At 44.9% G+C, this 21,315-nt stretch overlaps 1 protein-coding gene and 1 long non-coding RNA gene across 7 annotated transcripts in view; one reads left to right on the forward strand and one right to left on the reverse strand.

Annotated features, from left to right (window-relative positions):
* Window positions 1-21,315, forward strand: part of LOC137649943 (uncharacterized) — a 591,152-nt gene that overhangs the window by 565,613 nt on the left and 4,224 nt on the right. The gene's annotated exons all lie outside the window — the stretch shown is intronic.
* AMPKalpha (AMP-activated protein kinase alpha subunit) overlaps window positions 5,700-21,315 on the reverse strand; it is a 238,031-nt gene continuing 222,415 nt past the window's right edge. For all 6 annotated transcript variants that reach the window (XM_068382854.1, XM_068382877.1, XM_068382861.1 and 3 more), the window contains one exon: window positions 5,700-7,525. In XM_068382854.1, coding sequence (XP_068238955.1) covers window positions 7,431-7,525 — 95 coding nt within the window. In that variant the 3' untranslated portion in view covers window positions 5,700-7,430. The remainder of the gene's footprint in view (window positions 7,526-21,315) is intronic.

The following is a 21,315-nucleotide window of genomic DNA, read 5'->3' on the forward strand; positions in this document are numbered from 1 at the left end:
AATCCTGAGGTTTCGATTCAACAGAAAGGCTCCAATGGATTTGAGTTCGCATCTGGTCGAGTCGCAAGACGATGTAATGGACCATGCCAATGGCTACTAGCCTCAAAGCAAAAGGAATCGAACCATTTTTTATGCAGGTCTTAGGCTGCATGAGGATCTTTCCTATTTCCCCCAGAGGGGAAAGATTCGGCCCTTGACTTTTTCGGCCAGGGCCCCAGAACTGGTAAGACCAAGATTGAGTTACCTTGGTCCAGAATGGTGAAGGGAAAAAGTTCTTTGCCCAGGTAGCTGGTGTAACGAACTTTCAAGCGGGACACTGGCATTGATTACTTCCTCTTCCGCTCATTCAGCAGAGGTAAGTATTACGAGATTTTGGGTGGTGACATATTTGCCAGCAGACCTGGCAATATGGCTGACCAGTAACATCACACTCGATAAGTTGGCAGCACAACTTATGATGTTCTCGGCAGCTTAGGCTGTAAACATGGAGCGAGCTGTAAAGCCCTCTTCTTTGCAAGCCACTTCATGGATCAACTCCTGGTCTGGCTTAGTTGGTTGCCTGGTTGCCAATTAGGATTTGGCAAAACCAACTAACCTGGAAGCAATGAACACCTTGCTTTCCGAAGCGAGGGCTGTTGAGTTCGTTGCTCATAGCTTTGCCAACCAGTGGACGAGCTATGTTTTAAGAAGATGTGACTCTGTTATTTGAAAACTCAGTAGGCAGGTACAGAGGAGAGAAGTGCTCAAGTAATGCAACTCATTGATGGAAGATCTTTCCCTCTTTAACTCGGAAGACATCGACAAAATGGCAGATCGCTGGAGGAAGGAGAGTCATGACTCCCTCCTCCATAGGGCTAGTGACATCTCGTCCCTACTCCTTGGCACAGAAATCGTCACCCGTCGACAGATAAGTGCATAAGAAGGGGTCAACGGCTTTGAAGCAGCCCACCGCTAAGAAGTACACTCCAAAGCAGCCCTTTCATGGCAAAGGCTCTACGGGCAGAGGAGGTAAAGGTGGAAGACGTGGTTATTCCTGTAAGGGGGGGCATTTCTTCTGCCTATCCACAGGTGGAAGGATGCCTGAAGCACAGATGACAGAGATGGTAGTTCCACGGGGCCGAACCTTGGACGGTCTCCGTCCTCCGAGTTGGGTACCACATCCTGTTCATTCTCTCTCTCCCTCCATTGACATGTCATCCAGTGATCTCATGTTCCTTCATGAAAGGATTAGTGAAGGACCTCACCCTTCAAGCAGAAATCTGAACCATGCTGGAGTAGGACACTCTCCAAGGGGTCATAGATGGGTCCCCAGGCTTCTAAAGTCTACTCTTTCGAGACAGGCTGTCAGACTAAAGGACTTCATGATAACACTGGATCCAAAAGATATGTATTTCAAGATACCAATCCTCCCATCGTCAAGGGAATGCCTAAGATTCATCCTTTACAACAAGATATACCAGGTCAATGTACTGTTCTTTGGCCTGTCAAGAAAACCTCAAGTGTTCACCAGTGTGTTCATTCTAGTTTGAAACCTGGGTCCACACCAATGGCATTCGTCTGTTAGCTACCTAGACAATAAATTGATTCTAGCAGACTTGAAGACCCCGTCCTACGCCAAGACAGTCTTCTAGCGTTTTGCCATGATCTGGGGATCTTGGCACATCACGAGAAGTCCTCTCTGCACCCATCTTGAATCTGGTATATCTCAGGATGCAAATAAACACTCAATTAGGCAAGGTCTTTCCATCACAAGACAGTGTACGGAGGCTAAAGAGAGCAACTCTTCCCTTCCTGAAGTGAAACTCGCTACAAACACAGCTGCAGCAAAGCTTCTTAAGACACCTGACTTTCTTGAAACACCTGGTCCTTCACGGCCATCTCCGCATTAGATTTATCCATTGGCAACTGAAATCTCATTGATCTCAGCCTAGGGATCCTCTAGACTTCAGAGTCCTGGTGGCTCTCGAGCAAAAAAGAGACCCGAGTCGGTGGTTAGACTGTACCAACCTACTCAGTGGTGTAGATCTTCTCTCTCTCCTCCAAAGACGGTAGGGCACTCACCTGTTTAAACACATGACATATGGACTGTAGTCTGAATCCAATAGGCAGGGCCACATAAACCTCTTAGAAATGAGGGCAACCTTCCAGGTCATTAAACACTTCCAACAGCTTCTTTTAGGTCACTCTGTAGTGTTCATGAGCGACAGCATGACAGTAGTGGTGTATCTAAGCAAGCAAGGAGGTCCTTTTTCGTTTCACAGCAGCTATGTTGTCTAGCTGTAGAAATCCTAAGATGGATGGAAGCTAACTCGATTACCCCATTAGCCCAGTTCAGTCTGGGATGAATGGATAGAATGACTGGCCTTTTCTTCCTTCATCTTTCCCTCTTGTAGTATACAACATCTTGACGATACTGCAAGCTGACCTACCCCTGCCTGCAGGTAATACCCACTTCCCCTGTGTAGCATGAAATGTTATATATTTATGTCTACGTCCTCCCTGTGGGGGGGGGAGGTAGGCAATGTTTAGATTAAGTGATAGCACTCCGGCAAATTTACGTGGTCAAGGCACAGAGTCTAAAATTTCCACACATTTTCTCCTTTGTTACCCGGCCGTCAAGTCTTGTGCATAACATCCCGAGAGTTTGCGAGGTAACAAGGGTGCCCCTCTCATTCTCACGTAAGCTCAGTCGGACCCCAGGTCAAGTTCCCAATCAGTTGGGGTTTGGCCTTCCACCGCTCATAGTGGTGAGTCTCCGTAGTACAGAGCGAATGGTTGGTATTTTTGTAGGAACAAATGAGAATTTTGGAAGCAACTTTTATTTTTCCTAACTACAGTATACAAAACTGAGCATTTTACTCATACTTGGCCTTTCATCTCCTATCTCCCCATATAAAGTCCTGCCAGTATCAAAAGTGGATATACAGTCTAGCTGAGGGTGTGATCAGGGTGGTTGGTCTAAACCTCTACCCCCCCCCCCCCCAACTAGCGGGAGGTTGTTCACCTTGCGTTAAAAGTTAATGGCTGGTTTCCCAGCAGGCCAGAACAATATATCAATAGTAAAGAGCTCAGGTTTGTATGGTTAGGAAAAATAAAAATTACTAAAATAATTTTCATTAGTGTAGGAACATATCTTGTCTTTATATCACTATTATCCTGATCTTAAAATTATTTTTCTATTCTTTTCAAGTCTATATTCAGCATTTTGTTTCCTGAAATTCAAATTCAGTATTCTAACTTCTAGAGGGAATCTCTTCTTTACATAATGAATATTATCACTATTATTTCCCATTCACATTTGAAATGCATCTTTAGCCGACTTTTTTTTTATATTTGTTATCCATGTAACTTGAAAGAATATTTTTTTTAGATCAGTCTTCAGCTTACTATATTTCCCATGGTATTCTGTATACCGGTACTTTGTTTCTTAAACGAATCCTTTTTTTTTATCACTATTTTTTTTTTATAATTTCATATTGCTCTTCAACTGATATTGTTATTTTCCCCTTTTTATTATTTTTTTTTTGTTTTAAATGGCCATATTCAATTATGAAAAAGCTATGTATGAATTTATTATGCTTTTCCAATCTTTCTAGGCTATTTTTTTTTATTATACATAAGAATAACTGAAACCCAATCAATGGATGTTCTTTTCATCTCAGAATTTGGGAGGCTAGTAGGTAGCAGAATATGAGAATTGGAAAAAGTGTTTTCCTCCTAGAGCCCATGTAAATTCTTCCCTCATTTACATGGTCTTTTCCCCTAGATATTCATTAAAATTTAATACTGTCTTATACCTCATAACTAGCAACCACTGCTGCTTTTATAGCAATCTCCTGTAAGATTCTCTCTAGACACTCATGTTAATGAAACCCAGAGATTAACAAATAGGTTCTAGAGGTCGGTTCATATGATATTTGGTTTAGAATCCAGTTTTCTGCCAAGTTTGCAAATGAGGGTAGGATACAGTGGAACCTCTACACATGAACGTATCTACATCCGAATTTTCCAACACCCGAAGTAAAATTCGAGCAATTTTTCGACTCTACACCCGAATTTTATTTCGACACACGAAGTAAGCAATTTTCGTCCTACCGGTTGTATCCAAATTTTTCGACACGCGAAGTACAATTCGAACACGTTCCTACTCTACACCCAAATTTTTTGTCGACACCCGAAGTAAACAATACCCGTACACGTAGATGGTACTCATAGCGCCGGATGTATTTTTTATTTCCGCCGATAGAAGGCAGCATTTCTACCTCGGAGGGACCCTCAATTAGCGTGGCTTGGGACATTCCTCTGTTCTCGTCGGCTTCGTGTGGTTGTGCCCTGTGCGTTCTGCTATTAACTGTGTTTTAATCGTGATATTTTACGTTCATCCTTTTACGGTATTTTACGTAAATCATGGGTCCTAAAAGGCTTAATTTTACAAGTGGTAGTGGTAGTGGTGAGAAAAGGAATAAGGAAATGCTTTCTTTAGAAGTAAAGCAAGGAATTATTGAAAAGCATGAGCACTCACGTCCGCGTGAGTGAACTTGCAAAAGAACATCACGACGAACTTACTACAGAAGAGCTCAAGGAACTCCATGCTATGTCTGAGCACATGAGTGATGACAAGGAAGGGATCGAGGAGGTAGAACATGTGTTAGGTTCGGCGCAAATAAAAGAGGTGTTAGGAAAATATCAAAACGTGGTCGACTTCATCGACAAATACCATCCAAAAAAATTGCAGGTTTGTCGTGTAGTTGCGCAGTTCGATGATGTTTCCCTAACTTATTTTTGAAACATTCTGAAAAGCTGTACCAAGCAACTTTCTATCGATAGCTTCTTTAAAAAAAACTACGAAGCGAACTCGTGATGAAGAGGAAGGAAGTGGTTCAAAGAAAACGGCAAAGAGTGAAGTGAAACAAAGAAAACGGCAAAGATTGAAGAGAAAAAAATTCAATCAATTTTAAGTGTAGAGTGAAAGTGATTAAAATTAATCATCAAAAAGAAAAAAAGAAAATGTAAAAATATAAAATATAAAAATAAAAAAATAAATAAGCTAAGTTAGGTGAAAGTTCACTTAGTGTAAGTTAGAATAAGTTACGGTAGTGTACGTTTATCGTAGTCACCCTCTCTACCTCCTCGCCGCCCGTCCGTCTCCTCTCTGCATAGCAAGACCGACACCTGCGCTGGACTTTCTAAGGTAAAGTGATGCTAAAAACCCGTTTCTTATTTATTATTTCTTTATAATTATTCTTTTTTACATGTCTATTATCTAATTTAGTGTGCATTATTGTCATGTGTAATTATGTGTAGTAATTTATTAAGGAGTTATCATAGGTTTTGGGCCTCAACCACGGATTAATCCTATTTCAATGTATTCTTATGGGAAAATTCGTTTCTACAACCGAACTTTTTCTACACCCGAAGTCGGTTGTGGAACGGATTAAATTCGTATGTAGAGGTACCACTGTACTTGTTTTGAATTTTTTACTGGTGTCATTGGCGGTTAACAGATCATTGAGCACGTAAAAAATATTGTTTAAATATGATGTATCAACATCCTACAACTTGTATTGCTTTACAAGAGAGAGTAATGACAGCTAGGAGTGATTTGACTTTCGGTTATTTTATGGTGAGAAGAGTGATTTCCTAAATATATTTCTTTATCCAAACAAGAAATTTGTGTTTTGGTAGGGAAAAGAATCATGTTGGTTTTTAGAAAGCTTTAATAAATCAATAAATTTGTTTATGAACATTAAAGAATTATCAGTAATTTGTGAATATATGACAATTAAAATAATACTAATAGCATACAGGTTTTAGATAACCTAATTTGGATTCCCGCCAATCTTACTTTTCATACTTCTAACAGTCTTGACTATAGAAAAATTGCCAGATGGTTACATGAACAGCATTATATCATAGTCATTCGATTCACTAAAGGTTTGATATCCTAGGGTTGCAATTAGCTTTGTGAACTTGTAATATTTTTCGGTGACTGCATAGTGATTTTGCAAGATAAGGTTATTTATAAGTGTTTATACAGTACTTAAATGTGCAAGTGAAAAGTATGTTAGGATAACTGCCATAAACAGGCTTCAGATTATCTCTTGGTAAGTAAAATTACGTTAGGTTATCAGTTTGTTTGATGAGTTTTACATTTTTAGTTCTGTGTGCCCTTGGTTATGTCCCCTTTACCAACTGAACTAAGCCTACGTCACCCCTTTTTTTTTCCTTTTCCTGCACGCCTTTACTTTCTGAGAATGAACCTAATATTGCATGAGTGTATTAATTTATAATTTAGTTGTTTTTAGCTGTAGTATTTTGAATAATATATTTCATCACCTAGAGAATCAAGTAATAACATATATTGTATTAATATAATTTTTTTTACGATATGTAGAGTATATATATATATATATATATATATATATATATATATATATATATATATATATATATATATATAATCTTTGTAAGTATTTATAATATAGTTACAAATACATATCTTTCCTATTTTCTATATTTACATGTGTATATATATTTACAGTACATAATACATATTTATGAGTAGGAAGGTAAACAGGAAAAGGAAAGGAGCAAGAATATAAAACCATATTGACTGTACATACAATTAATTAAACATAGTGCATTAGGTGTGCATTTACATCAAAGCAAACATCAGAAAAAAATATACATTATCATGAATGCACATAGACATTTGAGCCAAAATAAAATTACATAGACTGTTGAATGCTTTGTGATATAATTTTATCAAGATTTTATATTTTAGAATATTTTTACACAAATTGAAGAAATCAGAGCACTTATCATCACAGCCTTTTAGAACTTATAGGTCGTAAGAATTAAGAATTTATAATACATTTTTTTAGGGGTATAGTTTTTCACAAGAGTGACTAGCACAAATTTGACTAATAGTTTTAATTTCTATAGAACCAAATACTTGATTACCCCATATGTTAGTGCTGACCATTTCATGTGTGAGGAAGTTTTTGAAATGCTGACAGTATTCACAAAATAGTACATCCATAAAACATTTGAGGGTGATATTCACCTCATGTATTCCTCCTGTAAATATTAAGGATAAGGCAGGGTTTTTTTTATATATGGCACTTGAAATAAAAAGTCACTGAATTGAAGAGCGGTTGCTGTGGCACGGTATCCACCTCAATACAATAAGCATACACACACAACTGCAAGATTTATATGATTTAAACTTATAAAAGTTTTTTTTCAATACTGTACTCACTAAACCTCCAGACATAATTCATATTCAACTAAGGAAGGTATAAAGGCTGAGCTGAATAAAAAATACAGTAATTAATGCTAATTCAGAGATGTACAGTATTGCTAAAATATTCAAGAATCACAAACATGAAGTCAAATCAAAGCATAGAACAATATTTTCTTGTATAAAATTAACGTGCAAGTTCGGTGATTAAAGCTGCACACATTTCAAAGAATTCCATAACATGGTGACTTGTAACCTGGCCATCTTCATCAGCAGGTGTACCTAATAAAAAAAAAATGGTGAATGAGAAATAATTGTAGGATCAGCATCAATCTTTAATTCCATTTATGTTTCAAGAAGTTTGGTACTATCTGTTTAGATATACAGTACAGTACAGTACTTATGAGAGTGGAATTTATTTTTGATTATGATTATTTCAATTAAAAGGTAGCTCGGTCAGGAGGGAGAGACTTATTTCAGTGCTGTAACATCAGAATCAATTTATTATTATTATTTTTATTTTTTTTTTTTTTTTTTTTTTTTTTTTTACATAAATGCAGGATAGTTTTCAATCTTTTAAAACCTCCGTCAAACGTGCTTGGTGTAAACATGACTCTCAAGATAAACAGCACCTGTTGTAGGTGACCCAAGTTAAAAAGGCAATAGCTGTTACTTGCCTAACAGGTATGATATATTTCTGGCGTCTTTAGTGTAGGCGGAAAGGAATTGAATTATCACAAACACTTCAATGATTACTGTACCTTGAAACACTTAAGGAGTCATTATTTCATTTAGTATGGGCACAATTTTGACGTAGAAACTGAGAATCGTGGGGAGGAAGATAAATTAGTTTATCATAGAAAGTTATAGACTCCAGTGAGCTTGGTTTAACTCTAACAGTGGACATTATTAGCTTCTCTCCTTATTTTCTATCAATGTTCCTCTATGTTTGATGTTTTTGGCACTAATATTTTTGGGTTTTTCCTATACAGTACTGTTCAGTACAGTATTTTGATCTGCTGGATCCTCCGATATAAGTAAAATGTCCTCTTTCCAAACTTTCCCTTATACTTCACAGATGAGGAAGAGGGAATATGTACATTTTCCTTACCTTCCTTTTACTGTATAGATAAAGAGTAGAATTTTAAGAAGGTTAAAGTTTTGATAAGATTGTAAGCTCCACCTTCAATCCTCATAGATTGGCCTATCTGTCATATTGGAAATCCCCTCATTCATTATCTTCTGTATTGTCCACACTATACAGTCTTTAGTAGTTCATATGAAAAGGTCGTGGAGTAACTCGAGAAGTTGAGTTGCTTGGTCAGCTACCAGGAAGTCATTTTCTTCATTTGGAGAAGTATTAGGTCACTATTTAAAAAGCTGCTAATTTCCAGATTCTGTCAGTCATTTATTTCATTCGCAAGGACATTAGTCCAGGTAATCCCAACATCTCTTGGAGTTCATCAGACGTCTAAAATTACCTTTGTTGTATGATTCTTCCGATTTGACCACTCTTACCAATTTTGTGCTTTCCCCTACACTGCTATGTATTATTGTTTGATGATGCCGTAGTCAGACAATGACTCTACTATCAACATCACGCCCTTGAAACTACTGTACCGTACTTCGCCAGAGAAGCATTCGCCTGGTAACAGCATGCTGAAGTCCAGTTTTGCATCAAGGACTTGACTCGGTCAAGTACCAAAGGAGATTACGTTCTTGTGGCGGCGATTCCCAAGGACACTTTCCCGGAAATCTCAGATTGGCTGTGCGAGTAAGGAGACGCACTGACAACGTACGACGCCCTCAAATCATACCCCGCCATCGTCAGCCGCCCGCATAGTGAAACTTTTTCAGCTCTCTCAACACCCGTTGGGGGACCAAAAGGCTTCACTCACCGTTGGCAAAATGACCAGTATTGCTCACCTACAACTTGCGCAAACGGCTCTCCTAGTGAAGTGAGTCTACTAAGTGGCCATGAAGGACCTGATGACCAAAATCGACGCCCTTATGGATAGCCACGTCACCACTTTCCAGACCTCCATCAATGCCTCCACTCCTGACAAGTGGACACCTTTTCAATTAAGACCAAAGTCGACATGAATACGGTAGGACACAGACGCCCACCCTGTGATATGCTGGAGCGGCAACAAAGCCGCCCACCACCCACATATACCACCCCTCACTTATGCCCCAACCTACGACCTCTCCAGCCACTTCCTGATGCCCATCGGCTGCAGTTGTGCTACTACCACTCGAAATTCGGGGATGCTGTGAAGAAATGTGCGAATGGTTGTCAGTGCCCAAAAAACGTGCAAGTATGCCATTGCTGGCCTCCCCTGTGATACCCACCCATGGTAATGAACTCCTCACATTATCGTTTGGAAGAACCAAATATATTTCAAAGTTTCTCGTTGCTACGTCACATTGCAAATGCTTGGTGTGGATTTCCTCTCACATTTCCACCTCCTGGTTGATGTAGCTCACCGACCTTGCTCTCCACATCAGCGCACCGACGGATGCCTACACCCACCTCCTCACATTGTACTTAGAAGTTTTCCGTCCAGAACTTCGTCAAACACCCATGGTTCCCACGAAACATGGTATTTATTACCATATCAAGATGATGGGGCCCCCAGCGTTTGCCAGATTCAGACGTCTAGCACCGGATCGTTTGGCAGCCACTAAAACGTTCGCTGAAATGGAAGAAATGGGCCTTTACCAAAGGGCCTCAAGCCCATGCTCATCGTCCTGAAGAAAGATGGCTCTCTGCATCCGTGTGGGGATTACAGGCGCCTGAACTTGCAGACAGAACCAGATCACTACCCCATTTCCAAACATCGCTGATGTGATGACCTACTCGCACAAAGCGAAGATTTTCTCCACGCTCAACCTCCTGAAGGGTATGAACCCAGAAGACATACACAAGACCACCATCACCACCCTCTTTGGTACATACACCTTTAATTACTCCTTTTTTGGTCTTCGTAATGCTGGGGCCCCTTATTAACGTCTCATGGATAGCATCTTAGGGGACCTCCCCTTCTGTATATGTTACGTGGAAGACATACTTGTGTTCTTGTCCTCCAAAGAGGAGCACTTCCGTCATCTACGCATTGTGCTCGACCGCCTATAACAGAACGGTCTTGTAGTCCAGTACAACAAGTGTACCTTTGGTACCAATGAAGTATTGTTCTTAGGGCACCGCATCACTAGTGAAGGAGTCCACCTCCTCCCTGAGAAGGTAGCAGCTGTTCAGAAGTTCCCCACGCCCTCAACCATCAAAGGAAGCACTGCAAGAATTCTAGGGCATGATCAACTATTATCACTGTTTCTTGCCAGCCATCGCCCCCCTCTACGCTTCCCTCAAGGGCAAGCCAAAAGACCTGATGTGGGATCCCCTTCAAGAAACGGCCTTCTGCAACCCAAAGAATGCCCTATCAACCCGCTCCTGCTCTCTCTTTTCCCGTGCCACATGCACCTCTCCTTCTCTCCACCACAGTGACATTGCTATTGGGGCAGCCATTGGCCTTCTTTAGTAGGAAAAATGTCCCAGGCGGAATCCAGCTACTCTACCTTTGACTGCGAATTGCTGGCGGTGCACTTGGTTGTCCGTCACTTTCACCACTTCTTGGAAGGTACGCCCTTCATCATTCACCCAAACCACATGCCCCTGGTGCACCCCATCACTCGATAGCCCGATGCCTGGTCTGCCCGTCAACACCGACATCTCTCTGCCGTAGCCGAATGCAAATTTACCCTTCAGCACGTCCCTTGGAAAATGAAGATCGTTGCCGATGCCTTGTCAAGAAACACATTGGCTGCCATTTCACCTGGGATTGGATTACATTCATCTTGGCAGAGGCTCAATTAAAAGATCCAGAGCACCAAGCATGTAGGATATCCTGCACATGCATTGGGAGGACATCCCTCTCAACGACTCTGCCACCCTCCTCTGTGATGTCAGTCCTGGTAGACCTAGACAGTGGATAACTTCTCCTATTTGCCGACAGGTGTTTGATTTCATTCATGGCCTTTCACATCCCTCGTGCTGTTCTACTGCCCAGCTGCTGAAGACAAAGTTCATTTGGCATGGCATTACCAAGGATTGTATCTGCGCCTGTACTTCATGCCAAACCTTAAAAGTACATTGACACACAGATTCAGGAGTGGGCACCTTTCCTCAATCTCGGTGGTGCTTAGCCCACACTCGTGTTGATGTTGTAGGTCCCCTAAGTACATCACAAGGGCATCGTTACCTGTTTACCGTCATCGACTGCTGCACTCGTTGGCTTGAAGCCATTCTCATGGAAACTGCAATGTCCGCTTCGTGTACATCTGTCTTACTCTCAATATGAATGGCGAGATTTGGTATCCCTGAGCATATTACTTATGAGAGGGGTACCACTTTCACTTCTCAATTGTAGACATCATTAGTGAATGTCCTGGGTATCACCCTTCATCAAACAGCCGCATACAACCCAGTAGCAAACAGTCTGCTAGTAACGATATCTAACGAGCATGCATGCCCTTCAATATCACTAACATCACAAAACACTTATAAAATTTTGACTTAGCTTAATCCATGATGGTAAGAACTCTCTTGGTGGTGTGTTAATTCCTCCCCTCCCCCTGAGATACCGCAGGTTACCAAGACCCTATCAGTCACACTCGTGAGCCGGTACTAACTCGATTCTGAGTTAAATCACTCAAAGACGACTGAGGATCCGCGCATGGGCGACCCGCATTCGTCAAAAACAAACTTTAACAACTTGTTAACGATTGCTTAGAGTCAAATAACTATTGAATATATTTTACCTTTCAAAAAACTTCGACCAAAAAGAAATAGTATATTATTACAAACAATTCAATACAACAATTATAATTTTCTACGCATCTCACATTGCATAATGTTCATAATATTTCCCTTACAAAATAAAAGATAAATGACTGCTTACTGGTCTTTATAAATACACTATCGTGATTCCATCTTAAGTCACGATACAATCACTCGGTAGACTAGGCTTCTGTCTAACTTGTTTCAAGGAAAGCGAATAGGCCAAAATTTAGTTTCCTATTCTCATTTATTTTCATCTATTTCCTTTTAATTTTATTTTTTGGGCTCGAGCCATGTTGTCCTGATGGAATTTCCTTCCAGCAACTTTCTACTGTATAATAAATATTTCTGTGATTGATATTATAAGAAAATTACCATCAGGTATCACAGGGTTCTAACCCCCCCCCCCCCCCCCCGAAAACGACTATCCAAAGATATCGTGTATAATCAGGGACGTATCCTAAGATAACCATAGGTATCTGCACCCCGATTAGACCTTTCCCAGTCTAATCCACTGCAAAGCAGACTCAGTAAGTATAAGTCTTCAAGTTCAGGCACCATTGAATACGACTGAGCACCTCCAATGCTGAAAACTGTCTGCTATAGGTGACGTCATTACTTCATCATCACCACTTGGACAAAAAAATCCAACGCTACCTTCACATCAACTTGCGCCTAGCTGCCTTCTTGCATTCCTGAGTTAGAATCAGTTGTTCCACTCTACTGTGCAAGGCAAGGGAGAATGGACGGTTCTGAAGACCACACAATACCTCTCCCAAAAATAGTTTTTTCCTTTATCAAAACCCATTTTTAGGGGGTTAATGTACTCCATACTTCATACTTTCTGCACACCAGGGGTTCATCTCTAGCAAGTGGTTCCCCAATCTCATGCCAAGTGCTTCAAAGAGTGGAAACCATCTTGGATCTTAAGACAACTCCCTAAGCACTCTAGTGACTAGTGGCAACTTCTAAGATGGAAAATCCCTTTCCGTGGTTTTGTCTTTCACATTTAGAATGGTATGTCAGAAGATATTGCTTTAAATCATGTAAAGCCTTTCTGTACACTGTCTACAGACATGTGACAAAAATCTTCAAACCCTCTTTGGCAGACTATTGAGCATTTTTATTGGCCTCTTCTCCTAGAAGTGTATCTGTCTTTGGCTTCATCATACCAGGACTTCATGACTTTCCATTTTCTAGTACAGAGTTACTACTGATTTACATGCACCTCTTACACATTATTTATCTTTCCAGTTAGAACTCGCCCTTAATACAGACAAACTTGTGGAATGAACAACCTGACTCTACAGAACACATTCAGGCTTTGGACATTCTTGTTTTTCATGAAGTTGGCCACAATCACTAGTTACACTTTTCCGAGGTTACTACTTTTAGAGGAAGATATATGTTAGTAATGTCCTGAAAATCATGGTTAGGGATAACTTAAAGCATGTGTGAATCATAGTTATCATCTGGTATGAGTATATTTGTGTCAGTCTGCAGTGCCCCCACCCTCAACCCCGGGGTAGGTCATGGTTGTAATTAATTTTGGGGTTTATGTGAAGACCTTCTTGTAGTGGGATTATATAGTGTTGCAAAGTCTGGTTGTGAAGGATGAAACCAATACCACAACACTTTCTTCCAGCCCAGAACATGGCACTTTTGGTGACTAAATGGAGGAGAGGAAGCTATTGAGAGTTTCTTCCCAATGGAAATAAAACTTTCTAGAAAGAAAGGGTAGAGCAACCTCTCTTATCTGGACCACAACGTTGCATTTGATGTGCGTACAGAAATGACAACCATGTCCCATGACATCCTTTTTTGGGATTAGGAGGAGCTTGTACAAATTTCATGTAGTACTCAGCTTCTCCCAGGCAGTACGTGCAATATGTGAACAAGAACCTCCCAGTGTTCTCTTCATTCCAAACCCTTAGGTGCTATTTGAAGATGCTTTTCAACACCTTTCAAACAACTGGGACACAAACTCCTTTCCTTCCTTCACCAATTAATCATCAAGTTATTGACGACCACGGGCCCTGTTGGCCACACCCAAAATGTTAACCCCATCTTAAGAGGTACCATTGCTCAGTGGAATCCCTTGCACTAAATGGAGACTTAACAAGTATCTCTTCCAAGCAAAATCACAAATTTTAGGTAATTTATATTTTTCCTAACAGTACTTACCTCAAACTACTTTCTTTGGAGGATCTGGGATCTCCTCATTAACCGACCAAGAATTTTGCGTAGTTCCCCCTCTCTCCGTTACATTGTCGGGGCGCCCCGGGGTCAGCGCGTGAGGAAGCGCTGCTAGGTCGTCAGTAAGCATATGTTTTAAGTCCTCCTCGAACTCCTGTAAGATACTCAGGGCAGGATGGGTGGGCCATAACCCGAAAGTAGTTAGAGGTAAAGTACTGTTAGGAAAAATACAAATTACCTAAAATTTGTGATTTGTTCCAACACGGAGTACTTACCTCAAACTACTTTCTTAGGAGACTTATACCTTAGGAGGAGGGAGTGGCTTACAGGCCGGAATATATCGTAACATCCTGGGGCACAAGACCTAGATAAGAGGCTAGGTCTAGACTACCCAGTGGAGAGGTAGGAGAGCAGGGGAAAGCACGCAAAAGTCTACCTTGTGCACAACTCGCTTATATATATAATCCAGACGTGGTGTCCCTCAATGTCCATCACTCCCATGGAAGGAGGATAGGAAAAGGGTGGGAGAAGGGAGAGGGTAGCAAGGAAGGGGGGGGAGTAAGGAGGAACCTGTGTCGCTTGCGATTACTTCCCACGGGCTACCCGGGGCTCAAAACCACTAAACTTGCTGCATAGCTAAAATTACTGGCCCAATGGAGAAGGCATCCAGGGACTTTCTCGTACAATCCTTCAGGTAATGGGCTGTAAAGGTGGATTGTCTGGCCCAAGTACTCGCTCGTAAGATTTGGCCCACTGCCATGTTGGTGTCAAAGGCCAAGGACGTGCTAAGGCCCCTAATATCATGGGGTCTCGGGGTCCCAGGGACCGTGGAGCCATCACTCTCGTATGCCCTTTTGATAACCTGTCAGAGCCAGAAAGATATAGTGTTCTTAGAGACTGCTTTCTTGACTGGGCCTGAAGATACGAACAAACTTTTAATAGCTAGCCTGAGGTTGGATGTTCTACTGAGATATTTCCTGATAGTCCTCATGGGGCACAAAAGCAGGTCTTCCGGGTTGTCCGAACGCGGAATTGCTGGAATACAGAATTCCTCAAACCTAGGCTCCGCAATTGTTGGGTTCTGGGTCTTTGCCACGAATTCTGGTAAAAACCTAATCGACATATCCTTTCAACCTTTCGAGTGTGAGACTTCGAAGGACAAGCCGAGGAGTTCACTCACCCGTTTGGCAGAGGCAAGAGCTAGCAAGAATACAGCCTTGAGGGTGAGGTCCTTGTCTAGGATGTCTTTAAGAGGTTCGAAGGGGGGCCTCGAGAGAGGCCTGAGGACCTTGGCTACATCATACTGGGGAACCCTTGAGAAGCGACGGTCACAAGACTGTTCAAAACTTCTGATGAGCATGGAGATGTGCCGAGAAGTCCCTAGGTTGAGTAGGAAAACCTAGTCCAGTGCCACACGGACTCCTTTGATGACTGGAATGGAGACTCCTAGGTCGTCCCTCGGGTGAACTAGGAAGTCTGCAATACTGCGGACCGATGCGTCTAAGGGCCGCAGATTCTGTGTGGCACACAATTTAACAAAAGTGGCCCACTTGGCCTAGTACACAATGCACGAGGACTTCCGGAGATATCCCGACGTCCTGGCAGCAGTTTTATCCAAGAATCCCTCTTTCCTTAGCAGGCGCTTGATAACCTCAACGTGTGTACCCTCAGGCCCTGGGGGTTTTCGCGTAACCTTCGGAAGTGAGGTTGACTTAGTAGGTCTTCTCTTGCCGGAAGGGGCCACGGAGGAAGGGTGGACAGGTCCTGTAGATCCGCGAACCACTCCCTCTCCGGCCACCAGGGCGCTACCAAAGTCATCTTTGTGGAACTCGATTGCTTTAGCCTGTTGAGCACCTGCCTGATGATCCCGAAGGGGGGCAAGGCGTAAATGTCGAGGCCGTCCCACGAGTGTTGGAAGGCGTCTTCGAATGCTGCTGTCGAATCTGGTACCGGGGAGCAGAATACGGGAAGCTGTGCATTGAGCCTTGTGGCGAACAGGTCTATCACCGGGGAGCCCCAACGCTGGAGAACCTCCTGTGCCACCTTTGGATGAAGAGACCATTCTGTGACCCTACTACCTGTCCTGCTGAGGCCGTCGGCCAGGACGTTTCTTTTTCCTGGAATGAACCTGGCTGTGAGCAGAATGTGGTTCCTTTCAGTCCATTCCAGGATTTGAGCCGTGAGGTCTCAGTGTTCCCTTGACCTTAGGCCTCCCTGCTTCTTGATGTACGCCACCACCGTGGCGTTGTCGCACATGAGTGCCACCGAGTTTCCCCGGAGGAGACGGGCGAATGTCGCCAGGGCCTTTTGTACCGCCATGAGTTCAAGCAGATTGATGTCGGGTCCTTTCTTCCACTAACCATTTTCCCTCTGCTGTTTCTTCAAGGAGATGAGCTCCCCAACCCTCTTTCGATGCGTCCGTGAAGAGCAGCATCTCCGGAGGAGCGGAAGCGAACGGGATTCCTTTCAGCGTGTGCCTCCTGTCGGACCACCAGAGGAGCGTGTCCTTGGAGGACGGGGACACCTTGACTACCTTCTGCGGGGACTCCTCCTTTGACCAGAGAGCCTTCAGGTTCCACTGTATTGGTCTTAGCTTGAGCCTGCCTTGTGGGACCAATTTTTCCAATGGGACCAGGTGACCCACTAGCCTCTGCCAATCCTTGGCTCTCATTGGAGTGTCTGCTACAAATGGGCGGAATCACTTGGTCTAGGTTGTCCAGCCTCTCGTGGGAAGGGAAGGCTCTCACCAGCTGGGAGTCCAGGACCATCCCCAGGTACGTCATCCTGGTGGTGGGGACTAACTGGGACTTCTCGAGGTTGATCGTAATGCCGAGCTCCTTGCAGAACTGCAGCAGAAGTGTGCCTTGATCCTTTAAGACTGCCTCTGAGGCTGAAAGCAGCAACCAGTCGTCGAGGTATCTGATCAGCCTGATGCCCTGTTTGTGTGCCCAGACTGAAAGCAGGGTGAACACCCTCGTGAACACTTGTGGAGCTGTCGACAGGCCGAAGCAGAGGGCCTTGAACTGAAGGGACTGGGAACCCCACCTTACTCTGAGGAACTTCCCGCTGGAGGGGTGTACGGGGATTTGAAAATAAGCATCCTTGAGATTCAGGGACATCATGAAATCCCCTTCCCTCAAGGCTGCCAGCACCGACTTCGCCGTCTATCTTGAAGGTGGTCTTCTTGATGAACTTGTTCAGAGCCGAGAGGTCAATGACTGGCCTCCAACCTCCCGTCGCTTTCTCCACCAGGAAAAGCCCGCTGTAGAAACCCGGAGAAGAATCGTGGATGGGCTGTAAGGCTCCCTTGCTTAACATGGCTTCCACTTCTGCTTGCAGGGCTGCTCTCTTCTTCGTGTCTTTGGGTGCTAGCCACTCCGCTCGATGTTCGGGAATCAGAGGGGCGGTTCTGACAGGAAGGGAATCATGTATCCCTCCCTGAGGACTGTCACCCCATGGATCCGCTCCGTTGTCCCGCTATGCTTTTCAATATTGTTTGAGGCATCCCCCACCCGAGGCGTGGGAAGGCGTAGGGGGCCTCTCTCCCTATCTCCTTCCAGGGAGACGGTTAGAGCGGCCTCTCCTTGACCCTGAGTATATTGGTCTAAAGGAGGCCTGAGGTTGGGCACCATTCCTTCTGGAGGGCCATGGGGTTTGGTGCTTGGAAGAGGAGGAGGCCTCCTGCCTAGCCGGAGGCGTAGGCAGGTAGGCCCCATCAGCTGACGACCTTCTAACTGAGGGCCGCCTTGCCACCTGTTGTCTGGGCTCGGTCAACCTCTTCAACTTCCCAACCCTCTCTACTGTCTCCGCTACTGCCTGAAGGGGGAACTCGGTCTCGCACCAGTCAGGGGAGTTCCTTAAGAATTTTGCTTCTCTCTCGGGGAGCCTACGGGGCAGCCTGTTCAACACTGTGTCCCTTCTCCTCAGAACCCAGTTAGCTGTCTGGGTAAGGGACTGGAAGGTGAGGAACTTCATCGCCTTGCCCTCCGAGCGGATTAGTTCCTGTAACAGGGCCTGATTCTCCGGCACTGACAGGTCGTGTGCCAGCTGGAAACCTGCTAGGGTGCACGCCCACCAGTCCAGCCATGAGGTTACATTCACTATATCTTGCGAGGCGTCCTCCATCATGGCCGCCTCTCCTTGCGAGAACACCACTGGTGCGTTCAGGCTCCGCTCATCGGTGTTGCCCTGGTTCGGGGTAGCGACAGCCTCTTCCAGTGTGCGGGGCCCTGAGTGCCGACCGTCTGGCACATAGAACTTCTTTTGGGTTCTAAGGCCCGGCAGGAGCTTGAAGGAACCCTGGGCTCTCAGCGAGTTCTTCGGAACTGACACAAATCTATCTACATGTTCCATCCCCAGGGCAACGTCGGGTGCTAAAGGTAGGGTCAGGGATGGTTTCTGTTGGACAGGATTGTCAATCATCCTGCCCAGACCTGACAGCCAAGCTTGTTCCGACGAAGGCTGAGGCTCATCCAGCCTATGGTGGTGTTGAATAAGGGCCAGAACCTTCCTGTATGATGAGACTTTGTCTGGAGAACACTCAACTGTGACCAACAACTCCTCCACTATCTGCACCTCCGTGTCGGAAGCAGCATCGAACACGGAGGGATCCGTGGGAGCGGAGGCATCTCTCCCCTCTTGGTGGGTTGATGGAGCAGCTGCCTCCGCCGCGGATAGAGCCGTCGAGGCGGGAGTAGCCATTATGGGTCTACCCCCTCCCGGGGGAATCCGGATGGTGCTGCTTGATGGTCGTGGCAGCGGCGTACTCCGTAACTTGGCCGGAGCTGCTGCGACGAAGTGGCTGGGGGCCGAGCCGCTGGGTCTCATCCGCGGAAGGTCCCGTCGCGCGGATGGAGCCGATGACTTGCTGGGAAGGGGCAACTGGAAGTGTGCCAACGGCTGCACCCAACGAGCGTGCAGAGCCGAAGAGACACTGGGAAAGGGTACGGAAGCGGCTCCAGCAGCCACCGAGGCAGGCACTGGAGCGGCAGCTGTCTTGCTCAACTCACAATGGTACCGAACCACTGTGACATATCTCCTCCTCGAGGAACTCCTCTTCTTATACTTCCTTCTCGAGGACTTCGACCTTTTCCTGGCCGGGCTGGTGTGGGAGCTAGCTCTCCTCCTTCTGGACCTCTTCCGCTTCCTCCTGGAGTCCTGGCCGTTAGAGCTTTCCGACAAGAAAGAGCTGTAGGTGGTGTAGCTGTCCGAGGAAAAAGAGCTGTCTGAATCGTCTGACTCTATCACGAGTCTTCTAGGGGTCCTTGATCTGGATACCAGGGTAGAGGGCTCCATGCAGTCCAGCGGAAGCATAGCTGAGGGCGGCGGGGGCGAGCGGATAACGGGTCGAGAGGCAACCCATCCCTCGAACTCCTCTTCTTGCCGCATAGGGGACCTGAAGGGGCGTCCTAGGCGCTGTCCACACAATGGAGTCGGGGTCCGAAGAACACGTGGGCCGCCTTTCTTTGTCCCAACCGCCCCCGAAACCCGCTGAACCTGAAAAGCACTGGAACGATGGGGGGTAGGCGCTGTTTTGGGCTTCCCCCACCCCCCGCTGTTTTGGGCTTCCCCCACACCGGGTCTTCACTTGAGACGGCTCCTGCGGGCACCAGGCCTTCGTCCACCACACAAACTTCCGCCACACTAGCAGACCACCCACTCGTCTGCATAGGCCCCTTCTCAACAAATTCCCCGACATCAGACTCATGGGGAACGGCAATCGGCCGTTTCCCCGCAATGGACTTACCTCGTCCCCTACTCTGGGTAGGGGAAGGTGAAGGAGAACCTCTCTCCGAAGGCACTGAGGGCGACGTACGCGGCGAGGTAAGGCCCGCCTTCTTGGGAGATCTCTTGGGCACCTTCTTCTTCTTCTTGCCGAACAAGGACCACTGAAGTTCTGGCCAGGATTCACACTCCGGGCACATGGAGGAAGGAGAGCACTTATTCCCTCGACACGAGGAGCACAGTGTGTGCGGGTCGACATGGCTCCACAAGACTTACCAGCTTGGGGCCCGGGACAAGGACGCTGGGATTCCATAATGATGGAAAGCAAACACACAAGCAACACAAGAACACAAGGGGTGAGGAACACAAAGGAACAAGTGGTACACAAGCTGATCGGATGGGATAAGTGAGAGAGAGCGGCGAGATGATATCTACGCCGCGACCAGACGCTTACTGACGACCTAGCAGCCCCTCCTCACGCGCTGAGCCACGGGTGCCCCAGGGTGAATATCCTTCCGCCCCGGAGTGCCCCGACAAGGTAACAGAGAGAGGGGGAACTACGCAAAATGGTCAGTTAATGAGGAGATCCCAGATCCTCCTAAGAAAGTAGTTCGAGGTAAGTATTCCGTGTTGGAACAAAGGCTTTTTGCGAGGCATTGCACAGATGACTTGGATATCTGGGAAGTTCCTCTGGAGCTGTCTAACATGGAAAGTGGCCCATTTTGAGGGAAATATTGTTGTAGAAGGGACACTTCAGTAGAAGTTTTTCTGATTGATAGTGGGTTTTTCGTAGTGTCGCCAAGAGAGGCTATCGATGAGCCTTGAGCCAGGTTGTTGGGAACTTTATATGCTCATGAGGATCTTCAAGCAGTCTTAAACACCCTGAATTCTTAGGCCCTACAAGTGGGATGATACCAAGAGTTCTCTTATGCGTGCCTCACATGAGCCTTTGAGAGTGGTATCAAACATATGGATCTGACACTAGACTGTCTTCCTGCTAACCTAGTTGTCAGTGAAGCAGGTTGGTAAGCTGCATGGCATCTCATATGTGACTATTAATTCGAAGGAAGTGAAGATAGTTGCTTACTTTTGTTCCCGAGATTGTGGCCAAGACCCAGAACCCAGCAGTCCACATGATATCTGGTTTAAGTCATCCATCTATACTCTCACAGAAGTGTCCAGATGAAATCAGAACTTGCTTCTCTTTCCTAAGATGGCTCTATGAGGTTAGCTTAAAGAGGATTCATTTTTAACAGTAGCAAGACAAAGAGAAAAATGTCTGAGAACACACACTTACTCCAGCTCCCTGAGGTAA

This window comes from Palaemon carinicauda, chromosome 1, assembly GCF_036898095.1.
Source record: "Palaemon carinicauda isolate YSFRI2023 chromosome 1, ASM3689809v2, whole genome shotgun sequence".
NCBI classification, from domain to species: domain Eukaryota; kingdom Metazoa; phylum Arthropoda; class Malacostraca; order Decapoda; family Palaemonidae; genus Palaemon; species Palaemon carinicauda.